Source organism: Grampus griseus, assembly GCF_964374135.1.
Source record: "Grampus griseus genome assembly, chromosome: 1".
Taxonomy (NCBI): Eukaryota; Metazoa; Chordata; class Mammalia; order Artiodactyla; family Delphinidae; genus Grampus; species Grampus griseus.
This window is the reverse complement of record NC_139017.1, coordinates 48,351,873-48,366,665: the sequence shown is the minus strand read 5'-3', so window position 1 is coordinate 48,366,665 and position 14,793 is coordinate 48,351,873. Positions and strand designations below refer to the sequence as shown.

General features: G+C 54.4%; 1 protein-coding gene across 6 annotated transcripts in view; it reads left to right on the top strand.

The window, feature by feature from the left end:
- The window catches only part of NFASC (neurofascin), a gene marked incomplete at both ends in the record, with an annotated part of 69,803 nt that overhangs the window by 19,539 nt on the left and 35,471 nt on the right, over positions 1-14,793 (top strand). For 3 of the 6 annotated variants that reach the window (XM_082658412.1, XM_082658413.1, XM_082658411.1), the window contains 11 exons: positions 3,874-3,985; positions 4,426-4,610; positions 5,929-6,060; positions 8,541-8,684; positions 9,345-9,456; positions 9,752-9,918; positions 10,415-10,562; positions 11,794-11,918; positions 12,818-12,862; positions 14,108-14,209; positions 14,500-14,697. In XM_082658412.1, coding sequence (XP_082514538.1) covers positions 3,874-3,985; positions 4,426-4,610; positions 5,929-6,060; positions 8,541-8,684; positions 9,345-9,456; positions 9,752-9,918; positions 10,415-10,562; positions 11,794-11,918; positions 12,818-12,862; positions 14,108-14,209; positions 14,500-14,697 — 1,470 coding nt within the window. The remainder of the gene's footprint in view (positions 1-3,873; positions 3,986-4,425; positions 4,611-5,928; positions 6,061-8,540; positions 8,685-9,344; positions 9,457-9,751; positions 9,919-10,414; positions 10,563-11,793; positions 11,919-12,817; positions 12,863-14,107; positions 14,210-14,499; positions 14,698-14,793) is intronic. The other 3 variants (XM_082658415.1, XM_082658416.1, XM_082658414.1) reach the window with 1 other exon arrangement.

Sequence of the window (14,793 nt, the reverse complement as noted above, 5' to 3'; positions counted from 1 at the left end):
GCCTCTAAAATTAAGAGGGACGTGGAGAACTTGAAGAGAAGCTTAGGGGAGAGAGGCAGGCACAATTATGGGAAGAAAGTACTACGGAGGGAGAAATTTTAGGGCAGACTAGCTTTCCAGAAAGCTTTTCAGATTCTCAGCTATGCTGAGAACTGGATAAGAAAAACCTCCAACTACAGCATGAGGGATTTGGGTTAGATTTATGGAAGAGATTTCCTTGGCAGTAGAAGGTATCAAATTTACTAGACAAAGAGTTTTTCTTGTCTTCTGGGGTTGTTTTGTCAGCCGTTTCTAGAGCCAGAGAGGTGGTGAGATGCCAGGGATCCAGGCCCATGAGTTCTCAGTTCTGAGAATCACAAGTTGCTAAAGGTAGGATCCAGCCGCCCCTAAAAGCTGTTTGTGGATTTCAGATACATCTGATTCATTGAACTCTCTTCTGCTGACACACAGTACTTGACAGAGGGGGAGCAACTCGGGTTTTCAGCAATTTTGACCCGTACTTTTGCAGGACACGATTGAGGCATTTTTCATGGGCTCTTTAAAGCCAAGGTGGTTGAGGCAGAGGCGTCTGCTGACGTCCCCCTGCTGACCAGATTTCCCTGGAAACTGATGAGCCTGCTCTTGTACCACATCTTGTGAGAGGCAGGAGAGGATGGACTGCCCTTGGCCTAGAGGTCAGATGGGCCTGCATGGGAAGCTCTTCCCCAGTCCTCACAGATGTGAGCTTTAGCATCTGGGTTCTGAGACGCTCAGATATCAGGTCCAGCCCTGAAGATACGGGAGAGTCAGGGAAGCGTCATCAAGCTGGAGAGGCTGGGATCCCCACCTCTGAGAAGGTGGCGGGATCCTATGATGCCCTAAAAGACTCTGTCATCTTCCACCATATAGAGTCTCTAGAGTAATCAGTCGCCTTTGTCTCCGACCCTCCTTCTGGGTCTACGTCTCCAGGGAAAGAAATGAGCTACCCTCCCTTGGGAGCAGTGGCTCCCAAAACCACCAGCTGGATTATCCTTTGTAAATTTTCCTGCAAATCCGTTTCATGTAAGACCACATTTTTTTCACGATCTCCCCTTTGGGTCCAGCTTTCTCATCCCTTAATGATACCATGTGTCACCCTGCCTCCTCTTCAAGCTTTCTGTGGCTTTAACAATCCAGCTGAGATGTCTTTGGAGCCTCTTAATGTCCAGCCCAGCTTCTGTTTTTCCAGTTTGGGCCTGACTTGATTTAATAGCCATTGAGGAGAGATAGAATCTCAGCTGAGATGGTAAGAACAATATTTGAGAAAAGCATCACGGAAGAGTTTCACCAGAGCAGCTCATTAAGACAAAAATATCTTTCTCCTTTACGTCTTTGGCCCTTGAATTTTGGTATTCTTTGGTTTGAGTACAAAAACTCTTCCCAAAGCTGACTGTCAGAAGTAGGAACAAGTAGGGTATCCATCTTTAAAGAGAGAGGCGATATAGAACAGATGCTAGAACACAAGCTTTGACACCAGACGGTCCACAGTCCAAAATCTAACTGGCTTGTGACCTCGGCAAGTCTGGTGACTCCACTGAGCCTCAGTTTCCTCTGTGGAAAATGGGAGTAATACCCCCCAAGTTTGCCGAGAGGATCGAACGTGATGATGGTGATGGAGATGGAGCCCAGCCCCAGCGCTCGGCCCATAGTAAACGGCCAAGTGGCGGCCTGATTATTACCTCTGCTTTAGGATGTTCTTCCCTGTAGTTTTGAACTTTGGCTCATTTCCCAGTAGCTTCTCCTCCTTTGGAACAACTCTGTGGCTGCTAGCCCACATCCTACAATTGAAGGATTGCTGTAACCTTTTTATAGTCACAGCTGCAGTGTGTCAAGGCAGCCACAGCAGCCCTCGGTGTTCATTTCCCCCTTTCCTGTACTTAATGCGTTGCTGGTCGTGTGTACTTGCAGGGCTGCACGCTGTGGTGTGAATTAAATGTCCACAGGGTCACAGATTGGTTTCTGCAGGTTTTGTTCCCATGTGGAAGGGGTATGCCGACTGAGTTGCCACGTAACCCCACGGTTCGCAGCTCTCCCAGATTCACCAAACCGGCACCAGAGCCTCCTGCCATCAAATCTTCTCCTCATGTGCCCCTGACCTTGTGTTGTCTGACCGTGTGGGTGATTCCGGGATGATGGGTGGGAGGAAGCTGCTGCTTTGGTATCAGGCTTCTTCGGTACTGAGAGCTGGATGCTATAAGAGTTATAGACGGTAACCAATTAACCACATAATGGCTTAACCCCTTCAGTGGCCACTGTTGTATATGTGTGTGCTGGTGGGACAGATGAGCATATCTACAGAGAGAGATAACATGGGGTAAATTGTTGCCTTTTTTATCCTCTTCTCCTCTTGAATTTATTCATCCCACAAACACTTACTGAACACTCGATATGTGCCACGTACTGTGCCAGTGGCCTAACTACCTCCACGTTTCATCAGTTCTTCCCCTTGACGAAAGGATAAAAGAGGTGCCAACTCTACGAAACACACTCCCCTGATGGCTGATGGAGAGAAGCTGGGCGCCCCTAGGACAGGAGCCCCACTGTTCCAGCCAGCCATTAGCTAGCGCAATAAGTCCAGCAACGTCACAGACACAGAGATCCCCCTGCCACTCTGTCCTCATTCTGCCGGCACCCAGTAACAATACCTGACTCCTGCCGGGAAGAATGCCTCGCTCTCGCTCCAGGCATGTCTGAGGGCTCCCAGCTCCTGGCAGCCCTGCCTCCCCTCCAGCTCTCACCTCTCCAGCTGAGTTGAAGACCCATGAAACCCATGGGTAGGCCCAGCTTATATTTATATTTTTAACTCTTCTTGTTTGCAGTCATACACCTTTTGAGCAGGGGTGACTGCTCCAGTTTCCCTTTGCTTTGTGGTTCCTGGTTGCAAAATCCTTGTTCTTCTCCGTCCCATCTTATCCGCTTCCATAGAACTGTGCTCTGAGGGAGAGGTGAGGCTGAGGTAAGGTGGGGTCCACTGCGCTGGGGTGACCCCAGACTTGCATGACCCCTTCCACAGGGAAATAGCCACCCTGACAGCGTCGCTCTCTGTGAGCCATCTGGCTTCCAAAAGCTGTGTGCATGTCATTGATTCCAGACCCCATGGCTGCTCCAGCCTCGTTGAATTGCAGATCGCCTCTTCCATCTTGGCTGCCCCTTGCCTCTCACCCCTCCCCCAGTCTCTCACATCCAATTAACACCCTCCTCCCCAACCCCCTTCCAGAGTCATTAGTGAAGAAGCAGAATGGTCTTGGCCCCAAAGTGATTTCCTGTCATCTCTGTTCATTAAATCTCTCCATGTCTTTGCTAAACCATTAATAATACTCCCTGCATCTCTGACTGTTCATCTGAGTCTCTGTGGCTTCATCCCAGCTCCTTGTCTCCAGGGTCCCAAAGAGCAGGTTATCCTGTGGCCCCCAGATGTTCCTTCTCTTTCTTCCACTGCTGCTGAGATGGCCTCCCTGGAGGCCACCGTGCTGGCCTCTGGATCCCAACACGAGATGCTCGGGGAGTAGACTACTCGCTGCTCAGGCAACTCCTCCCCCGTTCCAGGGCCAGAGAGGCTTACTGAACTGGGAGGGAAGCTGGGCTCCTCTTGGCAGATCCTGTCAGAACGTAGAGCTGCTCACACACATGTGCTGGTGGGGCCGAGGAGCCCTGCGCTTCCTAACACACCTCTCTTAATGATGCCCCGGCCCTTGGGGTGGTCTCAGCGGGGAGGGTCTGGGGCTTGGTGCCTCTGAGGGTAAGGGGGTAAGCAGGAGGGCATGATAACCTTTCTCTCTAGCCCGACAGCTCTGGCCTAGCTGGGTCAGCCCTCTGGGCAATAAGCTCACGAGAGCTTGTTCCATCCTGTTTCAGCCCGAGGAGTTGCAGAAAGAACACCCAGCTTCATGTATCCCCAGGGCACTGCAAGCAGTCAGATGGTGCTGCGTGGCATGGACCTCCTGCTGGAGTGCATCGCTTCCGGGGTGTACGTACAGTTTGCACCCCGACTTCTGGTCACCCTCCAGGAGGCTGGGCTGGGGGTTTGTGCATGCTCTGTTCTTGCCACATTTTGGGGGGGGCGGGCGTTGTGGCAGTGCAAAAAGCGAGGCGAACAGCTCCTAGTGAGGACGATGCAAATCATAGTCATCTCTATCCCACTGGCCGCCTCTCTTTTTTAGATAATGAGGAAAGGAGGTGGCTAGGCTTCCTGTATGTGTGTTAGACCGTCTTGTGACCTTAGATAAGTCCCTCAGGCGCCCTGCGGCTGAGCATCCCCTCTGCATAGGAGGCATCAGCTCTCAGAGGACCTGCATCCTCCTGGGCCCGAGTACACTTGAAGGATACCTGGGTGTCCCGGGCTCCATACAATAATAGCAGATGAGTCCCTTCATGATAAGTCCCTGTTTCTCGCCTGGTCCCTCTTAGCCCAACACCAGACATCGCATGGTACAAGAAAGGTGGGGACCTCCCGTCTGACAAAGCCAAGTTTGAGAACTTTAACAAGGCCCTGCGTATCACCAATGTGTCCGAGGAAGACTCCGGGGAGTATTTCTGCCTGGCCTCCAACAAGATGGGCAGCATCCGGCACACGATCTCGGTGAGAGTAAAGGGTACGTTGTGTGTATTTCTCATTACGATGATTTTGCCAGCCCTACGCTCCGTGGCCACCCTTCCCTCTCAGGGTGGTTGGGGGGCAGGGTGAGTGGGGAAAACGTCCAGCACGCTGATTAGTGGCAATAGTGTCCTGCAGGAATGGTGTCACCCCCAGGGGTGTGTGTGTGTGTGTGTGTGTGTGTGTGTGTGTAAAAGGGCGGGGGAAAGAGGGAGGTGTTAAGGGAGGGAATCTGCCCTGACCATTGCCCAACTCCTCTTTGTGCCTGGGGCTCCCTCAGCAGGTGCGCTTTCTCCTGTGGCCTATCTGGATCACCCAGAACCTTTCTGTCTTTCGTTTCGCAGTCCTGTTCACGGCGTGTTGTCTTAGGCCTGTGCTGTCTGTATACTTGTGTGTGGTTCTCTTTTAAAAATGGGGTGTCATCATGGCCCAAATTATTTTTCAAAAAATCACTTCCCTCCCCCCAAAGCGTAGATGGGCCACCTGAGCTGTTGTAGGCAACAGAGCACATCCTCTGTGGGGGTCCCAGCCACGGGCTGTGGGGGGGGGGTGCACTAGTCACTTCTCAGTCTGAGTGGTGGGCTGAATGAGGATTGGGGTGATGAGGTCTGAAACCGCAGTGCAAGAACTTTCTAGTACATGCTCAGGTTGACTTGTGACCTTGGTTTCAACACCACGCTCGAACCAGGGGCTCTTAACCCTTATTGGGGTTTCAAGATCTTTGGGACTCTGATCCAAAGGACCCTCTTCTCAAAAAAGTCCATATCCACATGTTCACAGAAATTTCCAGAAAATTGGAAGGGGTGGCCGGCTAAGAGCGCCTGCTCTAACCGAAGCTTAGTGTCTAAAAGAATGAATATCAGGCCTTTCCTAAATGGTCTGATCCTGCAGCAACAACCGCAGGAATCCACAGGGCCGAGCCCTGCTACTTGACCACCCTCCCTGGCTCAAGCCCTTGGGTGCACACCACGAGTGCCTGGGGGGCTCTCAACGCATTGGCCGCCCGGTCGTCCCCTGAGGATTCCGATTAGTAGGTCGACGATGGGCCCTGGCACCCATGTTTGTTAACAGCTCTTCAGGGAGCCCCAGTTTAGAACTCTTGTTCTGTGAACTTGAAATAAATCAGTCAGCATCTGTAGTGCCAAGCTGACCAAAGGCAGCCTAGACTGTCACCCTATCGGGATGAGCCCTGGGCAGGTGGCGGGGGCCTGGGGCTGGCACTCGGGGGCTCCTGCCTTCCTAGAGGGGGCCCACTGGTTCCTTCTGGCTGCTCCTGTCATCTGACACCCCTGCCTATGCCTGTCCTTGTCTTCCAGCTGCTCCCTACTGGCTGGACGAACCCAAGAACCTTATCCTGGCTCCTGGCGAGGACGGGAGACTGGTGTGTCGAGCCAACGGGAACCCCAAGCCCACCGTCCAGTGGATGGTGAATGGGGAACCTTTGCAATGTGAGTAACGCACTGTTCTCCCTCCTGCCTCTGCTCTGTCTCCTGCCAGAGGATGCAGCTCACCATCCCTGCAGGCCAGCCCTGTTGCAGCAGAAGTGAGGGAGTAGCAGCAGAAGTGAGGGAGTGGCCCATCTCTTTGGACATCTCAGGAGGCAGGAAACCTGCCTCATTTGTGTGTGAGAGAGAACAGAAGGCCCGTGGTTATGTTCCCATGTTTAGGGGATTTCTGCTCCCTGGGGTTTTTTCATAAATTTCTGCCTTCTGCCCTTTACAACTCCAGAGCCCAGTTCAAGGGCTAGAGACCTCAGCCTGTATCTATCTCCTGAGAGTATAGGCTCTGAGTGATGGCTGGGGCTCAGGAGGTAGACGAGAGCTCGGGAACTCATTCCCATCGTTTACCCAAGTCCCTCTCTCTGCCGAGGGCAAAATAAGAGGCAGGGTTACGCGACAACATGAAAGATACGGTCAGAAATGAGGGAAAACTTCCCTATGAGAGCAGAGGTGCACAGTGCAGTTACTGAGTGCGCACAGACGTCAGGAAGATTCAGTCCTACCCAGATACCGGAGTGGGTGACTCCAGCCAGAGGTCAACTTTTCACATCATTTTCACTCCAGTTGCATTTACTTTTTAAGTGTCCTGTCCTTACTTTCTCTAAGGGGTCAGAGGAAATGCAAACAGTGTTATCAACCCGATGGGGCAAAAAATAGATGGCAAGACCTCAGAGCCTAACTCACAAGCAACAGCTGATAGAAACAGGTGGCAAGGCAGGGAGACAGGTAGAGGAGAACGCACCTTCCTAGACATTTATTGTGTGCCAGGCACTGTGCTTTCCTGTTATCTCTTTAACCTCAAACATTAAAGATGAGGAAATGAGGCTCTGATGGTGCAGGGAATTGCCCGAGGTCACATGGCTGGTGAGTGGGGAAGCTGTGGGCTGCTGTGACAGCGCAATATGTCTACCCTGTCTAGTACTGAGCATCTAGTTATCCCAGGAAATATCCTGCCTCTGGATACGAGCGACACACGGACACGGCCTGCCCTCTGCCCTTCTCCCTGTCCTGGTAGCAGTGTGGGGACAAAGCAAACAAAGGCTCTAAACTTCACAGCACCATTAAATAAATGCAAAGTTCAGGATTTACAGCTGAGCCTTGGCCCAGGGAAAGGTCCCCCGTCACTCAAGGGAGTGACCGGGAGGAAAGCTGGTCTGTGGGAATTGCCGGGCAAGGAGACTTAAAGTTGCTGGCATAGGCTTCCTTTGCGCTTTTTTGCTGAGTGGAGACTCTGGAAAGATGATAAGGATGCTGACCTCGGCTTTGTTCACCTGCTGATTCCCTAGTTCCGGCCTCAGACTTGCTATCTGTGGGGTGGAGCCCACGGGGCCAGACCCTGGGTTCCTCTCTGCCGACTTCTGTGGTAGGTCTGAGTGATCCTGGATGAGTTCCTAGATCACGCAAACCAAGTCATCTGACTCAGTCCCGAAATCTTACAGAGGAAAGGCACCTTCTGGTGGTGAAAGATGAGAAAAGTAGGGATTCTTTACACTTCTAAAAAACTTTTATTTGTACAGCTCATTATCTCATTATCATTCTCTTATCTTAACCTTCCTCAGAGTAGGGGAAAGATGGGAGTAATGCTTCCGCATTTGACAGGTGAAGGAAATGAGGCCCAGAGGCGTTATTGATTTGCCCCTGGTCTTGGAGTGATAACAGGGACAGGTGTGAGACCCCATGGTCACTCCCCAGCCTCTGCTCTCTGCATCCCCAGCCAGTGGTACCAGCAGAACTGCAGCAGGGATTGTCTTCTCAGTGTGCACTCGTCTTGGGAAGATCAGGTAGCTTTGGCAAACGCAGGGACTCATTCAGCTTTCAGCAGACATCGACTTCCGGATTTAACTTTGTGAATGTCTGCAGAGTGCTCTGCTCAGAGGATGGGAAGGTGGTAGGTCCCGTCTAGTTGGACATTGCTTTATCCTTTTCAAAATACATTTGAGTATATGCACATTGAATTAAAATAACAACAACGATAATAATCAGTGTACGCTGAGCCCTCTGCTAATGGCATGCAGAGAATCTCCGGTCATCCTCACAAGAGCCCCACAAGGTGGTATGTTATCCCCATTCAGTTGACAAGGAGACTGAAGTGCAGAGCCATTGAAGAGTGCCGGCAGGTAGTGTGGTTAGAATTCACACCCCTCCTGTTTCCAAAGCTTACGCTGTCAACCACAGCTGCCCAGCTGCTGTGTAGGTTTGACCGGGATTCCTATTCCCATTGGATGGATTGAGAAATAAACTCTAGTGGGCTCAGTGATGGACCCAGGCCACACAGCTAGGCAGTGGTGGGCCGGAAGCTGGGTCTGAGCTGGCCCAGTGCTACTGCCTCCGCAGCACCCCAGTCCTACCAGGGAGTCCTGGCCAGAGTCCCAAGTGCCCTTCGCCCTGCCCTCCCCCTTTCTCACAAGGAGTGTCTTTTCTGACTGTAGCGGCACCACCCAACCCAAACCGTGAAGTGGCCGGGGACACCATCATCTTCCGGGACACCCAGATCAGCAGCAGGGCCGTGTACCAGTGCAACACCTCCAACGAGCACGGCTACCTGCTGGCCAACGCCTTCGTCAGCGTGCTGGGTGAGTGCACCCCTCCCTCCGCTCGCCTGCCTGGACCTTGCTCCCCTCATGGGCACACTTTCTTCTCCAGTGATTGACCAGGCTGGTGGGGTATGAGGGCGGCAGGATGGGGGAAGCACGGAGACCCAGAATGACATTTGCGGGGAGGGTGGAGGACTTAAAATCCATAGAGCTGGGTGTGCAGACAGAGTTCATTCCATGCCAAAAGTCAGTCTCAGTCCCCTTCCTCCCCTGATGAGAGGAGGGACCGTCTCGTCTCCTTGGTGTGTCCATGTTGACTCTCCCTGGGTTCTCCATGGTCTCGGTGGGAAATAGTCCTGAATATGTTTGTGGCATTCCCAGAGCAGGGAGAGGGCAGTGGGCAGGTGCAGCGAGGAGAAGCCTTGGGGCTGTGGAGGGGCAGGTATAGAAGCTGCTGGAAAATTGGGGGGAACCCTTTGCAAAAGCTGGACTAGATGTAGGGTAGGTGAAGGACAAATGGATAAGCTTCCTCCTTCCTCACCTAATCCTCAGAGGCTTCTTAAAGGTGGGAGGTTGATGGGGGAAGGTACGCTGGTGCTGAGAAAGCTGCTGTGAGGAGAAGGAACAGAGAGATAAGACTGGTCCACAAAGAGGAAGAGGAAGACTCCCCACCCAAGGTCAGTTCTCTGGGAATTGCAGACGTGCCGCCTCGGATGCTGTCACCCCGGAACCAGCTCATCAGGGTGATCCTGTACAACCGCACGCGGCTGGACTGCCCGTTCTTTGGGTCTCCCATCCCCACACTCCGATGGTAAGTTCCAGGAGACCAGGCCTCCCCCACGGGGTCCTCTGTCTCGCCTTTCTCATTCCATCTGGCCCATGAGAGGTATTCAGCAAGTCCTGGGAGCCTTAAAGGGTTGAAGCTGGGAGGAGTTGGCAGATCAGCTGGGTCAACCCTCTTATTGTGCAAAGAAAGAAACCGAGGCCCAGAGACTTGCCAAGGCCACCCAGTGGTCGGAGGCAAGACCCACAAGGCTCGGGGCTCCTCCCGCCCCCCGGGCTGGTCCTTTCTCAGTATGCTGTGTGTCGTGCCGCTCTGTTGTGAGGTTTAAGAATGGGCAAGGAAGCAACCTGGATGGTGGCAACTACCATGTCTACGAGAACGGCAGTCTGGAAATCAAGATGATCCGCAAAGAGGACCAAGGCATCTACACCTGTGTTGCCACCAACATCCTGGGCAAAGCTGAGAACCAGGTCCGCCTGGAGGTCAAAGGTAAAGCAGAGAGTTGCTAGCTAGAGGGAGGGGTGGGGAGGGCAAGGAAGCCATCTCCTCAAGGTTATCCATGTGTGTCACTCACTTTGAAAATGTGCCACACCTAATGCTTAATACCTAGTGGGACCTCCCTCCAGGTCTGTGTGTCCTCTCCGTGGAAGTTTCGTGGCCAGGGCCTCTGGCTGGCCTGGTGTTGTGAGCACTGAGTCATTACCAGCCTGGTCCAAACAGACGTAGGCAGGGACGCCTGTTACCCACATCAGCTCCCCACTACCACCCCAGAAAAGACGTCCTATGTTCCTGGACTGGAGAGAAAGGATTTGGGGATTGGCTACTGTTTGGGATCCCCCCATACCAGGCGTCCCCTACCATTCATGTAACCGAATCCTATTTCTGCCACTTCCGTGGTCCATCTAACCTGGAGGTCATGCATGTCACACTGTGTGGCCACACGGGCGTGGGGTGGCAGAGACGAGCTCCGGGGGCTTCCCCACAGACCCCACCAGGATCTACCGCATGCCTGAGGACCAGGTCGCCAAAAGGGGCACCACGGTGCAGCTGGAGTGTCGCGTGAAGCACGACCCCTCCCTGAAGCTCACGGTGTACTGGCTGAAGGACGACGAGCCCCTCTACGTCGGGAACAGGTTTCTGCTCCCCCCTCCTTCCTTCCTGCTGCTCCTCTGGGGCGTTTTGTTTTCCTTTGCTCTTGGGGATGCATTGAAGAATGCAGGGAACCTGTGTCATGTGTGTCACTGGGGAACTGCTGAGGAGGGCGTGACAGCCTCAGCGACTCCCTCCACATCAGGCGAGACCCCCCTCCCACTGCAGCTTCCCCCCCTCCCCCGTCAGGGCTCTGCTTCTCTCTCCTCCTCCTCCCTCCCTCACTTCTTCTCTTGTCCTCCTCCCTTTATTTTGATCCTTTCCCTTCCTCCTTTTCACAGCCAGGACGCCCTCCCCATCCTCTCAGCCCTGCCTGCAGCGCTCCTGTTCTCCAGCAGAGGGCACGGTTGGCCAAGCAGACTCTAACCCTTGTGGTTAATGGGGCTCTCCGCCCTTAATGCACCTGGGACCGCTTACCAGGCCCAGGCCTGCCCCACCCATCCATCATCCCAGATTCGGATTTAATTGGAGTTGAGGGAGGGCCCAGGCATAGATAGTGTTTAAAAGTCCCACCAAGGTGTTTGTAATGTGCAGCTAGGGTTAAGAACGGCTGATCCGAGCCTCCCCTCAGGACTCTGTCCGTCTCGGGGCAGGTTGAGCATCGGTACCAGCTGTTTCCAGCGATGATCTGGTTTTCTGCAGGGGCGTAGCCTGTGGGGGGGTGCAGGCGTTCTGGCCCTCAGCCATGCTCACAGTCAGCCCTGCTCTTTGGTGCCCTCCTCCCTCTGTGGGAGACAGTACAGAGGAGCCCGGGGCACCTGGGCTGAGCCTGGGCGTCAATCTGGGCTGAAGACAGAGCTGGAAGTACGAGAAGACCTGCCTTTTGGACGTGGGCCTAACTGTGCCCTAATTCGGGAGGGGAGCACAGCACAGGAAAGGCACAGAGAGCAGACCCAGTGTGGGAACTGAGGACAGTGAATATGGGCCAGGGCTGCTTTGGCTCCACCCACTTTCCCGTCCCCTCCCGCAAGCACCATAAGTGCTCAAGGTGACATGAAGACCCTGCCTCTCTCGAAGCACTGAGGTGGAGCCTCACGTCCCCTAGGAGGGGCTGTGGCGGCCCAGCCCAGACTACAGCACCGCCTCCTCCCTTCTGACCCACCGTGCCCACTTCAGGGAGAAAGCAGCCGGGCAGTGCCCAGCATTCCTGCTGCCTGCCCCCTTCACTGTCACACTCCTCACCTTCCTCCCAACCCCTCCCCGATACCTTTGCAGGATGAAGAAGGAAGAGGACTCCCTGACCATCTTTGGTGTGGCCGAGCGGGACCAGGGTAGCTACACATGCGTTGCCAGCACCGAGCTGGACCAAGACCTGGCCAAGGCCTACCTGACCGTGCTAGGTAACTGCCGCTGCCCACACTGGCGCTGATCCCCACCCCCTATTTCCCGAGGCCAGAGAAGCGGAGGATGGTTCCAAGGGCAGAGCCCGTGGTCAGCGAGCCAGCCAGGCCTGGTGATCCTCCCGCCAGGCCTGGTGATCCTCCTGCCTTCTGGTTTAAGGGTTAGGAAGCTGCTCCTTTCTGAACAAGCTGTGCTGGACGCCTTACCTCCTGAATGGAACCATTAACTTGCCCAAATCCTCACCTGAAGGGTGCCTGAAGGAGAGAGGGAAATGGACAGGGGTTCTCATTGGGATCATTTTTACCAACTTTACAGCTAACTCTAAACCACTAAGTCAATTAAAACAATCCATCCTTGAAGCAAGTTCAGGATCCCTGAACTTTGTGCTTGTCCTTCCAACACCCTCTGCTAGCCTTCCTCTCTGCACCCCTTTCCTGATGGGACTTCACAGGTGCTGTGCATTTTGGGCGATCCTGTCTTGGCCTGCCCTCGTGTCCAGGCCAGACTGTAAATACTAAGCCATCCCAGACCTGGGGACGTAGCCTCTCCCGTCCGGGGAAGCAAATCACCTCCTCATCTCTGCTGTCTCTGGGCCCCCTATTGCCATAACTCTCAGTGCACTCCTGTCCCTCAGCAGTGTCGCTGCATGGTCGCAGGGAACAGTGGGCCCAGGCACAGTCGTAGCATTGGGACAGGAGGGACCCAGGGTGTCTGCCCCTGGCTGTGGAGGGAGCACAGGCAGGCCTTTGTGAGGGTGGGGCCCTCTCCGTGGAAGTGGGGGAGGGGTGAAGTTGCGCAGGGGCAGCTGTTCAGGCCTTGGCTACCTATTCCCACCCTTCGAGAACACCTTTATCCCCACATAACCTGCTAACCTGGATAACCCATCTTACCTTTGCAGCTGATCAGGCCACTCCAACTAACCGTTTGGCTGCCCTGCCCAAAGGTAATTCATACTAATCCCGGGGACCGTTGCCAAGCACTCGAGGTGTCTGGGAGGGAGGAGTCCAGGAGGAGGAAAGCACTGCCGGACAGGAGTGCTGTGTACAGGCAAGGGGCGGCCTGCCCCGCTCCCTGCCAAATCTGACTCCTCTGAAGAGGCCCACGTCACCTACCCTAGCCCATCACAGCCCGACTCCCGGCTTCCTGCTCCTTTCACAGACTGAGCTCCAAAGTCCGGCTGTCGCTCCCGCGTCCCCAGTCCGTTACTCTGGCCACGCCCACCACTCCCTGGGGGTGGCCTGTTCTCCTCCCCCAGCTTAGCCTCTGAAGTGTATTCAGTCAGGAAACCCACTTGCTTTGAGTTATCTGTAGGCCCATCTGTTTTGCAGCCTTTCACATCTACTATACACCCATTTCCAATCCGCACACGTTCGTGTGCAACACACATGAATGTGGGCTCCAGTGACTCACCTTCCAGATCCTTCCAGTAACCAGCCAAAAGGTGGAAATAGCTGGCTCAAGGAGCCAGGATAGGAGAAAAAAAATCACGCCCACCCTCAGCAGTCAGTGGCCAGATGCCTTTATCCCCAGGCCGGGAGGGCACGCACACACACTTAGGAAATCCAGTGAGACTGGAGCCCCAAAGAGGTGCTGCCCCCACCCTTGTTAGGGCCTCTGTCCTGCTGTCCATCACTGAAACTTCTAGACTGAGTCCCTGTCTCCTCCCTGGCCTGGTCCTCCGTCTTTGTCCCCTCTATTCCCTTAACTGGTCTGCCCTGCTCAGCTCTCCAAACACCCCCCGGGCTCCTGCCCCCTCAGAGCCTCGGCACACTGAGTAGAAGTTAATTATGAGAAAATGAGACAAAATCCCAGACTTCTTCACCAGTTTTCCTAAAGGTTGTGAACATGGGTCTAATGCAAACGGCAGCATTTCCCAAATGCTTGCACTCCGAGAACATCCACAGCAATGGGGTGGGTTGGCCCCAGCTCTCCCTGTGCCCTGCATTCCTTGATATTTTGGGGGTGGTGGTGGAATTCAGGGTTCTCTCTTTGTTCTTCCTTGAACCCTGAGGGAAGGGGGGAGTCCCTGTGCTGACCCTCCGGCACAGGCTGGGGTTGGTTCCTGCAGTGGTGACCTCAGCCCGCCAGAGTCCTGTCCGTGGGACAGTGTTCAGGGCTGAGGCCAGCACAGGGACGGGCCGGCTCTAACTCGGGAGGCCTGCGTGGTGTCTTCTCCCTCTGCTGTCAGGACGGCCAGACCGACCCCGGGACCTGGAGCTCACCGACCTGGCCGAGAGGAGCGTGAGACTGACCTGGATTCCGGGGGACGATAACAACAGCCCCATCACAGGTCAGCCGAGGCCCTGCACTACTGTCCAGAAAGGGGGGACGGCAGCCCGGAAGCCGGAGACCTGGCCCTGGTTTCTGGTCCCACTTCGGCCTCACTCGACGTGTGTCCTGGCCTGTTGACAGAACGCGTGGAGGCCTTGGTTTCCCTTTCTGGGTTTTGGGAAGAATACCAGTGCCTTTGTCTACCCAAGGGAGATTATAAAGACTAATGGAAACCATGAAGGAGTGCTCTTGAGAAAAAACTCACTAACTCAGCTCCCCAAACAGCTCTGTCTTCCTTTGCCCCCTCAGACTACGTTGTCCAGTTTGAAGAGGACCAGTTCCAGCCAGGGGTCTGGCATGACCATTCCAAGTTCCCAGGAAGTGTCAACTCAGCCATCCTCCAGCTGTCCCCCTATGTCAACTACCAGTTCCGGGTCATTGCCATCAATGAGGTGGGCAGCAGCCATCCCAGCCTCCCGTCCGAGCGCTACCGAACCAGTGGAGCACGTGAGTGCTTGAGGGCTAACGGGAGGTACTGAAGCCAGGTTCCCCAAGTTCAGACTGAGTTCCCCCGGTCCCCAGCCACATGAATCTGGGCAAGTT